Source organism: Cherax quadricarinatus, chromosome 62 (genome assembly GCF_038502225.1).
Source record: "Cherax quadricarinatus isolate ZL_2023a chromosome 62, ASM3850222v1, whole genome shotgun sequence".
Classification (NCBI taxonomy): domain Eukaryota; kingdom Metazoa; phylum Arthropoda; class Malacostraca; order Decapoda; family Parastacidae; genus Cherax; species Cherax quadricarinatus.
Genome location: NC_091353.1, coordinates 18,405,949 through 18,426,793, shown reverse-complemented (window position 1 = coordinate 18,426,793; position 20,845 = coordinate 18,405,949). Strand labels below are relative to the sequence as shown.

The following is a 20,845-nucleotide window of genomic DNA, read 5'->3' as shown; positions in this document are numbered from 1 at the left end:
CATCTTGTAGGAGTGAGGAAGAGCCAGTTGTGAGTGTGGGGGAAGTTCGTGAGGCAGTAGGTAAAATGAAAGGGGGTAAGGCAGCCGGGATTGATAGGATAAAGATAGAAATGTTAAAAGGAGGTGGGGATATAGTTTTGGAGTGGTTGGTGCAATTATTTAATAAATATATTGAAGAGGTTAAGGTACCTAGGGATTGGCAGAGAGCATGCATAGTTCCTTTGTATAAAGGCAAAGGGGACAAAAGAGAGTGCAAAAATTATAGGGGGATAAGTCTGTTGAGTATACCTGGTAAAGTGTATGGTAGAGTTATTATTGAAAGAATTAAAAGTAAGACTGAGAATAGGATAGCAGATGAACAAGGAGGCTTTAGGAAAGGTAGGGGGTGTGTGGACCAGGTGTTTACAGTGAAACATATAAGTGAACAGTATTTAGATAAGGCTAAAGAGGTCTTTGTGGCATTTATGGATTTGGAAAAGGTGTGTGACAGGGTGGATAGGGGGGCAATGTGGCAGATGTTGCAGGTGTGTGGTGTAGGAGGTAGGTTACTGAAAGCAGTGAAGAGTTTTTACGAGGATAGTGAGGCTCAAGTTAGAGTACATAGGAAAGAAGGAGATTATTTCCCAGTAAAAGTAGGCCTTAGACAGGGATGTGTGATGTCACCGTGGTTGTTTAATATATTTATAGATGGGGTTGTAAGAGAAGTAAATGCGAGGGTCTTGACAAGAGGCGTGGAGTTAAAAGATAAGGAATCACACATAAAGTGGGAGTTGTCACAGTTGCTCTTTGCTGATGACACTGTGCTCTTGGGAGATTCTGAAGAGAAGTTGCAGAGATTGGTGGATGAATTTGGTAGGGTGTGCAAAAGAAGAAAATTAAAAGTGAATACAGGAAAGAGTAAGGTTATGAGGATAACAAAAATATTAGATGATGAAAGATTGGATATCAGATTGGAGGGAGAGAGTATGGAGGAGGTGAATGTATTCAGATATTTGGGAGTGGACGTGTCAGCAGATGGGTCTATGAAGGATGAGGTGAATCATAGAATTGATGAGGGGAAAAGGGTGAGTGGTGCACTTAGGAGTCTGTGGAGACAAAGAACTTTGTCCTTGGAGGCAAAGAGGGGAATGTATGAGAGTATAGTTTTACCAACACTCTTATATGGGTGTGAAGCATGGGTGATGAATGTTGCAGCGAGGAGAAGGCTGGAGGCAGTGGAGATGTCATGTCTGAGGGCAATGTGTGGTGTGAATATAATGCAGAGAATTCGTAGTTTGGAAGTTAGGAGGAGGTGCGGGATTACCAAAACTGTTGTCCAGAGGGCTGAGGAAGGGTTGTTGAGGTGGTTCGGACATGTAGAGAGAATGGAGCGAAACAGAATGACTTCAAGAGTGTATCAGTCTGTAGTGGAAGGAAGGCGGGGTAGGGGTCGGCCTAGGAAAGGTTGGAGGGAGGGGGTAAAGGAGGTTTTGTGTGCGAGGGGCTTGGACTTCCAGCAGGCGTGCGTGAGCGTGTTTGATAGGAGTGAATGGAGACGAATGGTTTTTAATACTTGACGTGCTGTTGGAGTGTGAGCAAAGTAACATTTATGAAGGGGTTCAGGGAAACCGGCAGGCCGGACTTGAGTCCTGGAGATGGGAAGTACAGTGCCTGGACTCTGAAGGAGGGGTGTTAATGTTGCAGTTTAAAAACTGTAGTGTAAAGCACCCTTCTGGCAAGACAGTGATGGAGTGAATGATGGTGAAAGTTTTTTTTTTTCGGGCCACCCTGCCTTGGTGGGAATCGGCCAGTGTGATAATAAAAAAATAATAATATTGTATACAAAAGAAACTATATTTGAACTAGTTGGAAAGTGATCTTGGGAAATGTAGCGTATTTCACGGCTTATAAGGCTTGCTTTAGTTTCAATGGCTCGACATTGGAAGTAACTGTGAGAGCTACAGCCCACCCCACACCCCAAATGTATAGCTCCTGTCACTGACCTTCAGTTTATAGGATGCAGGGTGGTTTTTGGAGACATTTTATGAAAAAAATTGTCTAATAAGTCGCGAAATACGGTAACTAAAGTATACTATGCAGATCTTAGTGTGGGTTTAGAGATGCAGTTTTACATTGCTCTCAACCCCTGCACTATCCCCGTTCCCGCTGCACTGTATGACCTAATAATAATCCCCCTCCCTCCTGCTACCCAGTACCCCTGCACCCTTCCCAGCCCTACTGCACTATATGACCCTTGTAGGTTTAGCACTTCATTTTTTATTATAATAATTACATTGCTGCTTGATGATCATAATGATGATAATGACGACAGTGACACAATGTGCAGATTATGGCACTTTATTTGAAGACATTTTGTCCACCAGGGACCTATCAAGATACACAAATACCAGGCAGTTACTTAGTGTGAAAAGGTAGTGACTTGTTGAATATCTTTAATAGATTCAGGGAAAACCAGTTAACTGGACTTGAGTCCTGGTGAGAAGACCAGTTCCTACACCGAAAGATGGGTAGGGATGTTGCAGTCGGAGATTAGTCTTTTATGTTAGTTCACTTCTGGAGAGACAGCAGTTGAATGAATGATGTCTAATGTGTTTTCTTCTTTGGGTCACCCTACCTTTGCAAGAGATGGCTGTTGAGCTAAAAAAAAAAAAATATTTAATAGTATCTAGCAGACACTACACCCCTTTTTTCCCTTATGGAAATGGAGAGTTGAATATTGATGATTAAAATTTATTCTTATTTCTACGTTGGAAAATGAAAATTCTAATTAGCTAGTTTGCAAAATTATAAAATATACTTTTACATTTTTCAAATTTGACAAATTACCTTCAAAATAGAAGTTTTTCCCCCAAGGTAAGAGTTGTTTTCAAGTTGAAATCTCCTCACGGACTTTAGAGTCCTGGAGGTGGGAAGTATGGTGCCTGCACTTTAAAGGATGAGTTTGGGATATTTGCTGTTTGGCATGACATCTGAACTGTTGTATCTGTGCACCTCTAGCAAGGCAGTGATAATGTGAATGATTGAGAAAGGGTTTCTTTTTCGGGTCGCCCTGCCTTCATGGGAAATGGCCAGTGCATTAAAAAAAAAAAAGTACAAATACAGTGATTAGTCTCCTGCCTGTCACATGTGAGACGGGTTTGATTCCCCACTGGGGAGCAATAATATTGGATATCAGATTGGAGGGAGTGAGTTTGGAGGAAGTGAATGTATTCAGATATTTGGGAGTGGACTTATCACCAGATGGGTCTGAAGATGAGGTGTATCATAGAATTGATGAGGAGAAAAAGGTGAGTGGTGCATTGAGGAGTCTTTGGAAACAAGGCTCATTATCCATGGAAGCAAAAAGGGGAATGTGTGAGAGTATAGTTATGCCAGTGCTCTTATATGGGTGTGAAACATGGATGGTGAATGTTGCAACAAGGAGAAGGCTGGAGGCAGTGGAGATGTCATGTCTGAGGGCTATGTGTGGTGTAAATATAATGCAAAGAATCCATTACTTGGAGATTAGACAGAGGTGCAGGGTTTCTGAAAGTATTATCCAGAGGGCTGAGGAAGGGTTGTTGAGGTGGTTCAGACATTTAGAGAGAATGGAATGAAAAAGAATGACCTAGAGAGCATATAAATTTGTAGTGGATGGAAAGCAGGGTAGGGGTAAGCCTAGGAAAGATTGGAGGGAGGAGGTAAAGGAGGTTTTGTGTGCAAGGGGCTTGGATTTCCAGCAGGCATGCGTGTGTTAGACAGGAGTGAGTGGCTGCAAATGGTTTTTATGACTTGTTGTGCTCTTGGGGTGTTAACAAAGTAATATTTATGAAGGGATTCAGGGAAACTGGCAAGCGTGACTTGAATCCTGAAGGCAAGAAGTGCCTACTTTCCGAAGGAGGGATGGATATATGTTGCAGTTTTTGAACCACAGCATAGACATACTTCGGGAGTATGGAAGAAGTGAATGTTTTCAGATATTTGGGAGTTGACATGTCAGCGGATGGGTTTATGAAGGATGAGGTTAACCATGGAATTGATGAAGGAAAAAAGGTGAGTGGTGCATTGAGGTATATGTGGAGACAAAAAACGTTATCTGTGGAGGCAAAGAAGGGAATGTATGAAAGAATAGTGTTACCAACTCTCTTATATGGGTGTGAAGCTTGGGTTGTAAATGCTGCAGCGAGGAAGCGGTTGGAGGCAGTGGAGATGTCTTGTCTAAGGGCAATGTGTGGTGTAAATATTATGCAGAAAATTTGGAGTGTGGAAATTAGGAGGTGTGGAGTTAATAAAAGTAGTATTAGTCAGAGGGCTGAAGAGGGGTTGTTGAGGTGGCCTAGTCATTTAGAGAGAATGGATCAAAGTAGAATGACATGAAGAGCCTATAAATCTGTAGGGGAAGGAAGGTGGGGAAGGGATCGTCCTTGAAAAGGTTGGAGGGAGGAGGTAAAGGAGGTTTTGTGGGCGAGGGGCTTGGATTTCCAGCAGGTGTGCATGACCGTGTTAGATAAGAGTGAATGGAGATGAATGGTTTTTGGGACCTGACTAGCTGTTGGAGTGTGAGCAGGGTAATATTTAGTGAAGGGATTCAGGAAAACTGGTTATTTTTATATAGCCGGACTTGAGTCCTGGAAATGGGAAGTACAATGCCTGCACTTTAAAGGAGGAGTTTGGGATATTGGCAGCTTGGAGGGATTTGTTATATATCTTTATAAATGCTTCTAAACTGTTGTATCTGGGCACTTCTGCATAAACAGTGATTATGTATGAGTGAGGTAAAAGTGTTGAATGATGATGAAAATATTTTCTTTTTGGGGATTTTCTTTCTTTTTCGGTCATCTTGCCTCAGTGGGAGTCGGCCAACTTTTTTTTTATTATTATTATCACACTGGCCGATTCCCACCAAGGCAGGGTGGCCTGAAAAAGAAAAACTTTCACCATCATTCACTCCATCACTGTCTTGCCAGAAGGGTGCTTTACACTACAGTTTTTAAACTGCAACATTAATACCCCTCCTTCAGAGTGCAGGCACTGTACTTCCCATCTCCAGGACTCAAGTCCGGCCTGCCGGTTTCCCTGAACCCCTTCATAAATGTTGCTTTGCTCACACTCCAACAGCACGTAAAGTATTAAAAACCATTTGTCTCCATTCACTCCTATCAAACACACTCACGCATGCCTGCTGGAAGTCCAAGCCCCTCACACACAAAACCTCCTTTACCCCCTCCCTCCAACCTTTCCTAGGCCGACCCCTACCCTGCCTTCCTTCCACTACAGACTGATACACTCTAGAAGTCACTCTGTTTCGCTCAATTCTCTCTACATGTCCGAACCACCTCAACAACCCTTCCTCAGCCCTCTGGACAACAGTTTTGGTAATCCCGCACCTCCTCCTAACTTCCAAACTACGAATTCTCTGCATTATATTCACACCACACATTGCCCTCAGACATGACATCTCCACTGCCTCCAGCCTTCTCCTCGCTGCAACATTCATCACCCATGCTTCACACCCATATAAGAGTGTTGGTAAAACTATACTCTCATACATTCCCCTCTTTGCCTCCAAGGACAAAGTTCTTTGTCTCCACAGACTCCTAAGTGCACCACTCACCCTTTTCCCCTCATCAATTCTATGATTCACCTCATCTTTCATAGACCCATCTGCTGACACGTCCACTCCCAAATATCTGAATACATTCACCTCCTCTATACTCTCTCCCTCCAATCTGCCAACTTGTTGGAAAAAAACAAATGTTTACATGCAAATGAACTAAGTTTCACACATCCACACAAGCAAGCACTTAGGAACCAATTGAGGTTTTTATAACCAGTGAGCCACAATACCTACATATGTGAAACAACCTTTGTACTGTTCTCTACACACATGACTCACTTGTAAGTTCAAAAAGAGGAACACTACTTATATCACAGAATAAGTGGGACAATCCATGGCTGAGCAGTTAACACACTGGCCTGTGTGGTTTAGGACTGCTTTCCCTGGGTTCAAACCCCACCCATTTGTGATTTGTTTGTAATTGTGTTATGATTTCATGAGTCTGGAACACCTTTCTTTAGTGCAGTTTGTGACTGTTTATACATTTAAATTGGCTTTGACATGTAACTGTGAATTTATTTCTTTTAGATTTGATTATCTTGTACTTTATTGAGAACTTCTGTTAGTAGAGATTTGTTGAAAACTGTGAATGTATTCTAAATTTTGTAGTATTCTATATCATATTTGTGTTTCAGGTCGGTGTTGCCTGTACGTAATTACATCTGCTGTCACTGCTTCTTGGCATACCTCCGACCTTATTTCTACGTCTTCCTGGGCACAATTGCTTCAACTCTGGTGTATTTCCGTCTAGAGCGACCGTCCGCCGTTAAGAAGCAGTTATCTCGTCGACATTCCACAGTGGTTATCCAGGTTAATAATAATAAAATAAAATTTATAAAAATAATAAGATTTTATAATCAAAAACACATTCAGCTTCATTATATTTTGAAGCATTTCACAAATAATTTACATAATCGCCTAACTGGGATAATTTAATATCAATAAAGGGCTCTTGATTCAAAAAATTAGAGCTATCCTTCCCTTCCTTGGATGAAATCTGATTACCCCCCAGTCCCCAAGGGTTGATTGATTCCTCCTGCTTTAACACTTCCTTATGAATATTCAGTAATCCCACCGGTTAAATTTACTTTCAACTCTAATTTTCGGTGTTCATTGTAGTGTATCTGTGATTTTTGTGTACTGTAAAGTACAGGAAGGTGCCATTTTTACAGCTGTTAGGTTCCCAACTCCCACTGATAAGCAGAAATCATGGACAGGTGGAAAAGATATTTTTTTCATTATCAAATGCCTCTAAAAAATACATGATAACATGTTTACAGGGATATGTTGTGTATCTTTATACGTATATGCTTCTAAACTGTTGTATTCTGAGCACCTCTGCAAAAGCAGTGATAATGTGTGAGTGTGGTGAAAGTGTTGAATGATGAAAGTATTTTCTTTTTGGGGATTTTCTTTCTTTTTTGGGTCACCCTGCCTCGGTGGGAGACGACCGACTTGTTGAAAAAAAAAAAAATGTTTACACTATTATTATATTAAGTGCTGAATACAGCTAGGCATAAAAATAGATACAAAAGTAAAATAAATATATAGTACAGGAAGTCCTCAACTTACAAAAACACTGGGGACCTCCTGAATTATGTATAATATTCATAATACAGAAAGTCTTCAACTTATGAACATGTTGGGGACCTTGTATATTGTGTATAATAATGATAATACAGTGGTCCCTCGATAATCGTAAGGCTCAATAGTCGTAATTTTCGATAATCGTAACGTTATTTTCGTCAAAATATTGGCTCGCGAATCGTCGTTTGACTCGCACATTGTTGTTCGTCCGGGACACGTACTCATGGCTTCGAGCCGCCTCGCCCTCCCTTCCCAGCCAGTGTGCCATTGTTAACCAGTGAGTGACGGTCCCCTCACTTATTCATACGAAATATTTCATAATACGTATTCCATTCATTTAGTGCTTGCAACTGCTAAATAAGCTACCATGGCTCCAAAGATAGCTCCTAGTGCCAGGCCTTTGGTAAAGAAGGTGAGAAATACAATTGAATTCAAGAAAAAATAATTGAACAATATGAAAGTGGCGTACGTGTTGCCGAACTGGCCAGAATGTATAACAAACCCCATACAACCATAGCTTCCATCGTGGGCAAGAAAAAGGAAATCAAGGAAGCTGTTGTTGCAAAGGGGGTAAATATGCTGATGAAAATGAGATCACCAGTATTCGAAGATGCTGAGAAGTTATTGTTGGTGTGGATCAAAGAGAAACAGTTAGCAGGAGATAGTCTTATGCAGTCAATTATTTGTGAAAAGGCTAGGCAGTTGCATGACAGTCTCGTAAAGAAATTGCCTGCAACGAGTACTGATATTGGTGAATTTAAGGCCAGCAAAGGCTGGTTTGAGAGATTTAGACCTTTCAGGGTTTCGGACGTACTAGTATGGCTTACGCACCAGGGTTTTTGATGCCTAAATTCTAGCGCCCTCAGATCTAGTGAGAGAAAGCTGGTAGGCCTACATATGAAAGAATGGGTCTATGTGGTCAGTGTGCGCAGTATAAAAAAAATCCTGCAGCACACAGTGCGTAATGAGGAAAAAAGAACTTTGATTGTGTTTTTGGATTAAAACAGCGACTTTGCACTGTATTTTCGTATGGTATTTATTGTTGTATTCTAGTTTTCCTGGTCTCATTTCATAGAATGGAAGACATATTGCAGAAATTAAGATGATTTTGACTGGTTTTACAGTGAAAAGTACCTTGAAATTGAGCTCAAAGAGGCAGAAATATTCGATTTTTATCAAAGTTCAAAAGTAAACAAATCATGCTAAGTGTCCAATACACGTCAACTGGCGAGTCTAATATTCTTTCACAAGTGCGCCGATATTATTTATACCATTTCTACACTAATGCAGTAGTCTGCATAACAGTAAATCTTATTTTTTTGTAAGAATAAAAATTCAAAGTGGAAAGCCAAAGAAATATAAGAGGGGCCTGGGGATATGACTAACGAACAGAGAACTTGTTATTTTAGTGCCAGGAATGTCTTTCTTGTTTATTCTGGACCCTATTCGGAAATTGGTATCTTTTGAAATTTGTGCGAAATTGGCAAAATTGCTGAATTCTGACCACTTTATTGGATAATTGAAATCGGTAAATGAGTGGTTTCTTGTACGCATTCGATAGAAAAAATGGAGTTTTAGCGAAATAGTTATGATTTTTGTCGACTAGTACACCGGAATTAGCTTAAAATAGGGCTCAAATTGGGCAAAATCGCCGATGCGTAAACATCGTCAAGACCGCTAACTTTGCAAGAGCATAATTCCGTAAGTTTTCCATCAAATTTCATACTTTTGGTGTCATTATGATCGAGAAAAGATTCTCTATCTTTTCATAAGATTTTTTTTTTTTTTTTTTTTTTTTTTTTTTTTTTTTTTTTTTTTTTTTTTTTTTTTCAAATTTGGCCGACCCTGAGAACAAGTCTTTCAAAGGACCTGTCGACCCCCAAAGGGTTAAAGTGCAGGCATTGTATTTCCCATTTCCAGTACTCAAGTCCGGCTATGTAAAAATAACCGGTTTCCCTGAATCCCTTCACTAAATATTACCCTGCTTACACTCCAACAGCTCATCAGATCCCAAAAACCATTCGTCTTCATTCACTCCTATCAACCATGCTCACACGCACTTGCTGGAAGTCCAAGCCCCTCACCCACAAAACCTCTTTTACCCCCTCCCTCCAACCTTTTTAAGGACGACCCGTACCCCGCCTTCCTTTCCCTACAGATTTATACGTTCTCCATATCATTCTGCTTTGATCCATTCTCTCTAAATGACCAAACCACCTCAACAACCCCTCTTCAGACCCCTGACTAATACTTTTATTAACTCCACAACTTCTTTTAATTTCCACACTCCACGCATTCCCCTTAGACAAGACATCTCCACTGCCTCCAACCGCTTCCTCGCTGCAGCATTTACAACCCAAGCTTCACACCCATATAAGAGAGTTGGTACCACTATACTTTCATATATTCCCTTCTTTGCCTCCATAGGTAATGGTTTTTTGTCTCCACATATACCTCAACACACCACTCGCCTTTTTTCCTTCATCAATTCTATGGTTAACCTCATCCTTCATAAACCCATCCGCTGACATGTCATATCCCAAATATCTGAAGACATTCATTTCTTCCATACTCCCTCTCTCCAGCGTGATATCCCATTATTCTTCATCTAAATCATTTGATACCCTCATCACCTTACTCTTACCTATGTTCACTTTCAACTTTCTACCTTTACACACCCTCCCAAACTCGTCCACAAACCTTGGCAACTTTTCTTTAGAATCTCCCATAAGTACAGTATCATCAGCAAAAAGTAACTGTGTCAACTCCCATTTTGTATTTGATTCCCCATAATTTAATCCCACCCCTCTCCCCAACACTATAGCATTTACTTTTATGACCCCATCTTTTTTCTTTCTTTCAACACACCGGGCATATCCCACTGAGGCGGGGTGGCCCAAAAGGAAAAACAAAAGTTTCTCCATTTACATTAGTAATATATACAGGAGAAGGGGTTACTAGCCCCTTGCTCCTGACATTTTAGTCGCCTTTTACAACACACATGGCTTACGGAGGAAGAATTCTGTTCCACTTCCCCATGGAGGTAAGAGGAAATAAACAAGGACAAGAACTAAAAAGAAAGCCCAGAGGGGTGTGTATATATATGTTTGTACATGTATGTGTAGTGTGACCTAAGTGTAAGTAGAAGTAGCAAGACATACCTGAAATCTTGCATGTTTATGAGACAGAAAAAAAATGGACACCAGCAATCCTATCATGTAGAACATTTACAGGCTTTCGTTTTACACTCACTTGGCAGGACGGTAGTACCTCCCTGGGCAGTTGATGTCTACCAACCTACTTCCTTTAACCCCATCTATAAATATATTAAACAACCATGGTGACATTACACATCCCTGTCTAAGTCCTACTTTACTGGGAAGTAATCTCCCTCTCCTCTACACACCCTAACCTGAGCCTCACTGTTCTCATAAAAACTCTTTACAGCATTTAGTAACTTACTACCTATTCCATATACTTGTAACATCTGCCACATTGCTCCCCTACCCACTCTATCAAGTGCCTTTTCTAAATCTATAAATGCAGTGAAAACTTCCCTACCTTTATCTAAATGCTGTTCACATATACGCTTCAAAGTAAACACTTGATCTACACATCCTCTACCCACTCTAAAGCCTCCTTGCTCATCTGCAATCCTACTCATTGTCTTCCCTCTACTTTTTTCAGTAATAGCCCTACCTTACACTTTACCTAGTATACTCTGTAAACTTCTTTAAACATTCCAGCCGTATCCCACTGAGGTGGGGAGGCCCAAAAGGAAAAACGAGAGCTTCGCCTAATATATATACAGGAGAAGGGGTTACTAGCCCCTTGCTCTCGGCATTTTAGTCGCCTCTTACGACACGCATGGCTTACGGAGGAAGAATTCCGTTCCACTTCCCCATGGAGAACTCTCTAAACTTATTCCTCTATAATTTTTACAATCTCTTTTGTCCCCCTTCCCTTTATATTAGGAACTATACAAGCTCTCTGCCAGTCAATAGGTACCTTCCCTTCTTTCATACATTTATTTAACAAAAATACCAACCACTCCAACACACTATCCCCCCCTGCTTTTAACATTTCTGTCGTTATCCTATCAGTTCCAGCTGCTTTACCCCCTTTCATTCTATGTAATGCCTCACGCACCTCCCTCACACTCGCATCCTGCTCTTCTTTACTCTCCTAAAAGATGTTATACCCCCCTGACCATTGCATGAAATTACTGTCTCCCTTTCTTCATCAACATTTAAAAGTTCCTCAGAATATTCCCAATTAATATTTGCCATCTACCCAATATCTCCAGCTCCCCATCTACTAACTCCCCTACTCTGTTTTTAACTGACAAATCCACTCAGTCCCTAGGCTTTCTTACCTTGTTTATCTCACTCAAAAATTTTTTCCTATTTTCATCAAAATTTCTTGACAGTGATTCTCACACTCTATCATCTGCTCTCCTTTTGCACTCTTTCACCACTCTCTTCACCTTTCTTTTATTCTCTGTATACTCTGCTCTTCTTATAACACTTCTGCTTTGTAAAAACCTCCCATAAGCTACCTTTTTCTCTTTTATCACACCCTGTACTTCATCATTCCACCAATCACTCCTCTTTCCTCCTGCACCCACCCTCCTATAGCCACAGACTTCTGCCCCACATTCTAATACTGAATTTTTAAAACTATTCCAACCCTCTTCACCCCCCCTCACTCATACTTGCACTAGCCCACCTTTCTGCCAGTAGTTGCTTATATCTCTCCTTAACTTCCTCCTCCCTTAGTTTATACACTTTCACCTCTCTCTTACTTGTTGCTGCCATTTTCCTTTTGTCCAATCTACCTCTTACTCTAACTGTAGCTACAACTAAATAATGATCCGATGTATCAGTTGCCCCTCTATAAACATGTACATCCTGAAGCCTACCCGTCAACCTTTTATCCACCAATATATAATCTAACAAACTACTTTCATTACGTGCTATATCATATCTTGTATACTTATTTATCCTCTTTTTCATAAAATATGTATTACTTATTACCAAATCTCTTTCTACACATAGCTCAATTAAAGGCTCCCCATTTTCATTTACCTCTGGCACCCCAAATTTACCTACTACTCCCTCCACAACATTTTTACCCACTTTAGCATTGAGAACCCCCAACCACAAGTACTCTCACAGTTGGTTCAAAACTCCCCATGCACTCACTCAACATTTCCCAAAATCTCTCTCTCTCTCTATACTTCTCTCTTCTCCAGGTGCATAAACACTTATTTTAACCCACTTTTCATATTCAACCCTTATTTTACTCCACATAATCCTTGAATTTATTCATTTATACTCCCTCTTTTAATGCCATAACTTATCCTTCAACATTACAAGTGAGAGTCTTGTGCCATTTTAATTAGTATTTTTTATATTACTAGATTAAACCTAGTTGTACTTTAGCTCATTCTAGCTCAATACATAGACAATACCAAATTCATTATATTAGACCTTAGTGCAATTACAAGTGAGAGAGTGGTGCTATTTTTAATTTGTATTTTTATATTATTAGTTTATACCTAGTTGTACTTTAGCTCATTCTAGCACAACACAGACAACATCAACTTCATTATGTTTATTAGTGACAGTACTCTATATGACCAGAGTACTTTAGCTATACACTTGTCCAAACTTCCCACTACTACAGATATCAGTACTAGAACCCAGCACACAATTCAGGATATAAATAACCACAATTTAAACCTAAAAGATAAATGATCACGTCGACCCTGATCTAAACCTCCATAATCTAACACCCAATCAAAACCTATTGGAAAGTAACTGCCTTTATTACACAGCATCACAAGCCTGCACTATCCTAAACAGTGCTAAAAGTCAGTCAGTTCTTAACTACAACATCAGGTCCTTAAGCAAACACTATGATGACCTCCTGGCACTCCTTGAGTCACTAAAGACACCCTTCTCCTGCATTATTCTTACTGAGACCTGGCTTAAACAGAACACAATAGATATTTACCCTCTACCAGGATACACAGCAATCCACAACTGCAGACCATACCAAGTTGGGGGTGGTATTGCAATCTATTACTCTAACCAATTATCTTGTCTTAGCACCACTTGCTTTAGTGATGAATATGGGGAATACATTTTTGCTAGTTTTACTGTAAAAAACCTTAAGATACCTATAACAATCGGTGCCATTTACCGGATACCCCACACAAAAATCCCAAATTTCAGTGAGAAATTAAAGGCACTAATAACTAACAGACAAATGAACAAGCACCACCTTCTCTTAGCTGGAGACTTCAATATCAACTTTGGCCTACTAGATGATCAGCCTGTAACTGATTTCATCAATAATATGAACAACACACTTCTCATACCAACAATAACTAAACCAACCAGGCTCGCTGAGACAATTGCAACCATAATATTGACCACATATGGACCAATATACTAGCCACCCTTAAATCAGGGATAATCACAGACAGCACTACAGACCACTACCCTACCTTCCTCTTAACAAACATTAGTAAACCACCACTGGAATACAACAAAATTTCATTTAGACTCCATGACGAGGCCTCAATAAGGAATTTCACAGCAGACCTAGAGACTGTTTACTAACCAACAGAATTCTCCAAGGCCAATGGTGTTGATGATTGGACAGACATTTTTCTTAACAAATTACTTAGACTTTACAACAAACATTGTCCTATAAAAACGAAGCAGATCACGAATAAACGGCTCGGTTGCCCATGGCTAACGAGCAGCATTCTGAAATCCATTGATAAGAAACACCAATATGAAAAGCAATATAGACAGGGCTTAATACATAAAGATATTCTTAAACACTATTCATCAGTACTCACCAAAGTAATAAAGAAAGCCAAACAGCTGTACTACTCCAGCAGATTCACTGACATAAGAGGAGATATAAAAAAGACCTGAAAAACACACTCCCAGATTCTGGGGACCCACAAACTAAAAAAAAACAAGAATATTGTTCTAACTAATCCTAATGAAACACCACTGCATCCCACTGATACAGCTAACAAGATAAACGACTTCTTCTCATCCATAGGATCTAATCTCGCCAGTAAAATCCCACGTACCAACACCCATGCCAGGGACTACTTAGATGGGAATTTCCCAAATTCCTTCTATCTTGTACCAACGGAGCCCACAGAAGTCACCGAGATTATAAAGTCACTTAAAAATAACTCAGGGAATCTGTCTCATGTCCCACCATTATTGTACAAGTGAGCGGCCCATGTCCCTTCGCATGCTATTACATTACTTTTTAACAAGTCACTAGAAACTAGCACTTTCCCAACACTGCTCAAGACAGCAAGGGTTACACCAATACATGAAGGTGGTGACCATACAGATGTAAACAACTATCGGCCAACTTACCATTGCTATTCAAAATCTTCGAGAAACTCGTGCACAGTAGACTATATTCATTTATAACGGCACAAAACATACTCAACCCGTGCCAATTTGGATTCAGGAAAAATAAAAGCACAAATGATGCAATTGTAAAAATGCTAGATCTGCTTTACACAGCAATGGAAAATAAGGAATATCCGCTAGGAATTTTTATTGACCTAAGAAAAGCTTTTGACATGGTAGACCACGGCATCCTACTCCACAAACTTGACCACTTTGATATAAGAGGCCATGCGCTTGCATATTTCAAATCCTACCTTACTAATAGGTGTCAGTATGTCACCATTAAAGACACAGCATCATCAACATGCCCACTTGATACTGGAGTTCCGCAGGAAAGTGTCCTTGGTCCCCTTCTCTTCCTCATTTACATCATTGATCTTCCAAACGTATCCCAACACCTGAAACCCATTCTCTTTGCTGATGACACGACTTATGTCATCTCTCACCCTAATCTTGCCACCCTCAACACCATTGTTAACGAGGAGCTGCTCGAAATATCGACTTGGATGACAGCCAATAAACTTACACTTAACACTGACAAAACCTACTATATTATGTTTGGTAGCAGATCAGGTGTTGTGCAACTTAACATTAAGATCGACAACACTCTAATTGCCAGACATAATGAGGGCAAATTCCTAGGCCTATACCTCGACGACAACCTGAATTTCAGCACCCATATCCAACATGTAACAAAAAAAGTATCTAAAACGGTTGGGATTCTCCCCATGATACGATACTACATGCCACAAAATGCCCTTCTCACACTATACCATTCACTCATTTATCCATACCTCACATATGCTATTTGTGCATGGGGATCAACTGCAGCAACACACCTAAAGCTAATAATAACCCAGCAAAAAGCCGCAGTAAGAATAATCACTAAATCCCATCCCTGGCAACACACCCCCCCACTCTTCATAGATCTAAACTTACTCCCTGTTCAGAACATCCACACTTACTACTGTGCAATCTACATCTACAGGACCTTAAATTCCAATATTAACCGTGACCTTAAACGCTTTCTTGATAGTTGTGACAGAACCCACAGGCATAACACCAGACACAAACATCTCTATGACATTCCCCGTGTCCAACAAAACCTTTACAAAAATTCATTGTATGTCAAAGGCCCTAAAATCTGAAACACCCTACCTGAAAACTCTAGAACTGCAGACACATTCATCACCTTCAAAACTACCGTTAGAAAACATCTTATCTCCCTGATACACCCCATCAACTAACTACATGAAAACCACCTGGTGGTTCACACTTACACTCACTCTCTCACCCATTTGACTATAAACACAGAAATACGAATCTTAATCTTAAAATAATGAATCCTAACTAGTCATAAGTTTGCCTGTGATACTCCAATATGGAAACTATGTATTGTGCCAAAACAAAAGCATTCACATCGCTAAACTCAAACTACGATTTAGTCACTTAGCCGTAATACCAACTTATTCCAAAATTTGTAATAATTTAGACTTAAGAATTAATCTAAGTCTGCCCAAAATGCCTAGCCATGCTAGGTGCCCTAGTGGCCCCTTCTGTAATTAGTATTTTATAACATGTAAACCACACAATATCCAAAATCTGTAAACCCCACCTTGTAATCCTTATAGAGAATTAACTTGATTGATTGATTTATTGATTGCTACTTCTTTAGCTCTAACTCTATTTGAAATGCCTGACCTAATCCCATTTATTTCTCCCCACTGAAACTCTCCCACCCCCTTCAGCTTTGTTTCACTTAAAGCCAGGACATCCAGCTTCTTCTTATTCATAACATCCACAATCATCTCTTTCTTATCATTCGCACAACATCCACACACATTCAAGCATCCCACTTTGACGGTTTTCTTTTTTTTCTTTTTAGTAAGCTATACAGGAAAAGGGGTACTAGCCCATTGTCCCTGGCATTTTAGTTGACTTTTAAAACACGCATGGCTTATGGAGGAAAGATTCTTATTCCACTTCTCCATTGATATAAGAGGAAAAGCAATAAGAACAAGAACTATTAAGATAAAATCAAAGAAAATTCAGATGAGTGTGTATACATAAACGTGTACACGTATGTGTAGTGTGACCTGAGTTTAAGTAGAAGTAGCAAGATGTACTTGAAATTTTGCATGTTTAAGAGACAGAAAAAAGACACCAGCAATCCTACCAGTTGTAAAACAATTACAGGCTTTTGTTTTACACTCACTTTCTCAGTAGTATCAGTTCCCAGTAGTACCAGTTACCAGTAGTAAGACTCACTACCAACCATCTGTGTGAATCACTGTTATTCACGTTGCTGCTGACCATAGCATGTTTTTGAATGCTGCTCACCCCGTAGGCTTCACTGGTGGGTCAGTCTTAAGATAGAGAGCAGAGAGGCAGGGCGGCTGATGGTGCTTCCCATACTTTCTGTTATAATTATACGTACTAATCAGCCTATGTGAGTGCTCTTACCCAATCCACGTTATCGAACCCCCACATGACAATTTGGGTTTGGGGATACCAGCTTGGATCCGAGATCTACCATACTGCCACAGAGAACGATGTTCGGATTAAGTCCTTACAAGCCAGTACATTTTCCAGTAGCGTACCCAAGCGGTCAGGCACTGGTGATCCTGTCACTCCTGTCTGTGTTCCACCTACAACTTCAGGCTTGCAAGATAGTGTCCAGTTACCTCAAGTGTCCGATGACGCTCTGACTACCTTGAGTGCTGAGCCTATCCCTGCAATGTCTGCTAGTTCAAGTAGTAGTTTCTCCACAGGGGACACCTTGTCGGAAAATGATTATTTGCAACAATTAATGCCATCTCTTGTTCACATTACATGCCGTCTGAAGAAAGACGTTTCTGTCGCAGCTAGTGCCCTCACTTGAGTGTCTGTTGTTGTTCTTAGTGTTCCAGATGGTGATAAAGTCCTAGTTGACAGTGATTCCTGCAAAGTAAAGGGTTTATTTGTTGAGCCATCCTTACATGTTGTAAGAGATAGTAAGATCCATTTCTTCCTTGCAAACACTTCTGGTCACAGTGTTTGTCTCAGAGCAAATACCAATCTTGTTGACCTTGTTCACTATCCTTACCCTGTTCAGGTAGAGGATGAGTTGTCACCTGACCAGTGGGTCGGTGCTATTTCTACCGGGGAGACCTTGTCCACTTCACTGGATCAATCCGTTCCACCAGTTGAGGAGAAGACTTTGCTCCCAGTGACTTCCCAGACAAGGTCAAGCGTTTGTTGACTCTGTTGAGCAAACGTCGTAAAGCCGTTGCCTTACCAGTTGAGAAGATGGGTATAACGAACTTATTGTCCCATCGTATCCCACTTGAACCTGGTACTAGACCTATCTGTATACCTGCATACAGAATGCCTCATTCACAAGTTGCTGTCGCAGAAGAATTGATCAGTCAGGCGCTTGGTGATGGAGTTATTGAACCTAGTATTTCACCTTGGAATGCACCCTTGATCCTAGTACCTAAGAAGGATGGTACTTGGCACCCAGTAATTGACTTTAGGAAGTTAAATGCGAAAACTATTCCAGATCGCTTCCCACTTCCTGTACTGGGTGATCTTTAACGTAACATCGGAGATAAAGTCTTTTCAACCCTGGACTTGTTACAAGGGTTTTGGCAAGTCCCTCTTCACGAGGACAGCGAAGAGCTAACTGCATTCTCCACTCCTACAGGTCATTATCACTTCCTCCGTATGGCCTTTGGACTACGATCCTCCTCTGTCACGTTCTCAAGGCTCATGACTAATATCTTTAGAGGTCTCATAGGCAATGCACTTATGGCGTACTTAGATGACGTAATTGTCATGTCTAAAGACGTGGATACACACTTGAAAAGACTTGATGTAGTACTTGGTAAGCTTGAAGAAGCCAATTTAAAGATCAGACTGTCTAAATGTTAATTTTTCAGATCAGAAATCAAGTTTCTTGGTCACGTAGTCACTCCTAGAGGGGTTATGACTGACCAAAGTAAAGTAACTGCAGTACTAAATTTTCCAACTCCCAAAACTGCTGATGACGTAAGATCCTTTGTGGTCTTAGCAGGTTTTTATAGATCTTTCATTGCCAATTTTTCTTCCATAGCTGCTCCTCTAACTGAGTTGCTTAACCCTTTGACTGTTGCGGCTGTATATATACGTCTTACGAGGTACCGTGTTTGACGTATATATACTCATAAATTCTAGCGGCTTCAAATCAAGCAGGAGAAAGCTGGTAGGCCCACATGTGAGAGAATGGGTCTGTGTGGTCAGTGTGCACCATATAAAAAAATCCTGGAGCACGCAGTGCATAATGAGAAAAAAAAACTCCGACCGTTTTTTTTTTAATTAAAATGCCGACTTTGTGGTCTATTTTCGTATAGTATTTATGGTTGTATTCTAGTTTTCTTGGTCTCATGTGATAGAATGGAAAACATATTATAGAAATAGAGGTGATTTTGATTGATTTTACTATAAAAAGAACCTAGAAATGGAGCTCAAAGTAGGGGAAATGTTTCATTTTTGCCAATGTTCAAAAGTAAACAAATGATGCCATTGTCCAATAAATGTCCAACTAGCCATTCTAATATGCAGTCATGAATGGATTGATGTTATTTATACAAATATTACAGTATTGCAGTAGTCTGCATAATAGTAAGTCTTCTATTTTTTGTTTGAATAAAAATTCAAAATAGAAAGCAAGAGTAATATCAGAGGGGCCTGGAGACATGACTGATGAACAAAGAAAATGTTATTTTAGAGCCAGGAATGTCTGCATTGTTCATTCTGGACCTTATTTTGAAATTGTCATATTTTTTAGTTTTCGTGAAATTGGCCAAATTGCAAATTTCTGACCACATTATTAGGTAGTTGATATCGGTAAATGGGCAGTTTCTTGTACTCAATCGATAGAAAAAATGGAGTTCTAAAGAAATAGCTATGAGTTTGGGCGACTGGAACAATGGAATTAGCCGAAAATAGAGCTCAAAGTGGACGAAATCGCTAATTTGTAAACAGCGTCGAGGTCGCTAACTTCGCGAGGGCATAATTCCGTCAGTTTTCCATCAAATTTCGTTTTTTTTGGTGTCATTACAATCGGGAAAAGATTCTCTATCATTTCATAAGAAAAATAATTTTTTTTTTTTTTTTTTAAATTTTGCGACACCAGGAGACACCTCAGGATTGGGGGTTGCGACAGTCAAAGGGTTAAGAAAGATGCTCCTTTCATTTGGACCTTCCATCAAGAAAGAGCATTCCAAACTCTAAAAGAAAAGCTAACATCTGCTCCAGTTTTGAAATTTCCAGATTTTTCTAAGCTCTTCTGTCTAACAACTGATGCTAGTTCTATTGGCATAGGTGCCGTACTAGCTCAGAAAACTGATGGCAAGTACAACGCAGTTGCATTTGCTAGTCGAGTCCTTATGAAGGCTGAACGTAATTATACAGTAACTGAGCAAGAAGCTTTAGCAATAATATGGTCTTTAAAGCACTTCCGAGACATTATTTATCAGTACCCTGTTAGTGTCTTGACAGACCACGCTCCATTTATACCTTTATTCCAGAACAAACAACCTACTGGAAGGTTAGCCAGATGGACCTTGGCTATCCAAGAGTTCAATCCTACCTTTGAACACGTACCTGGCAAGTCAAATGTAGTCGCAGATGCTTTATCGTGACATGTTAGTATAGTAACTGCAGATCCTCTATTTACTGCCAAGGATGTAAAGAATGCTCAATGAACAGATACCATGTGGTCTGGTGTGATTTGATTCCTGCTCCAGGAAGATCTTATTCTGACTGTGAAGCCACCAGCACCCATCAGTGACTTTGTCATGAACCAAGAATTACTATATCGAACAGCCGAGTTGGGTACTCCTAGCAGAAGAGTATACAAGTTAGTAATTCCACAGTCACTAGTGAATGTTGCCTTACAGTTAATTCACGATGTACCAGGTGTTGCGCACCCTGGTATGGATCGCTCAGTAAAACAAGCCAGGTTGAAATACTTTTGGCCTCGTATGGCAGCTGATATTTCTGAGTATGTTAAGAAATGTAGTGTCTGCATGCAACATAAAGGTAATGCTAATGGTCCTAATCCAGTCCAAGTGTATCCAACTACTAACGAGCCGTGGGAAAGAGTTGCGCTAGATCTGTTAACTAATTTCCAATGTTCTCTCCAGGGCAACAAACGTCTGTGTGTTACGGTAGACCATTTCAC

General features: G+C 40.2%; 1 protein-coding gene across 1 annotated transcript in view; it reads left to right on the top strand.

Annotated features, from left to right (window-relative positions):
• Nucleotides 1-20,845, top strand: part of LOC128687208 (uncharacterized) — a 274,565-nt gene that overhangs the window by 187,241 nt on the left and 66,479 nt on the right. The window contains exon 11 of the mRNA XM_070098520.1: nucleotides 6,232-6,406. Coding sequence (XP_069954621.1) covers nucleotides 6,232-6,406 — 175 coding nt within the window. The remainder of the gene's footprint in view (nucleotides 1-6,231; nucleotides 6,407-20,845) is intronic.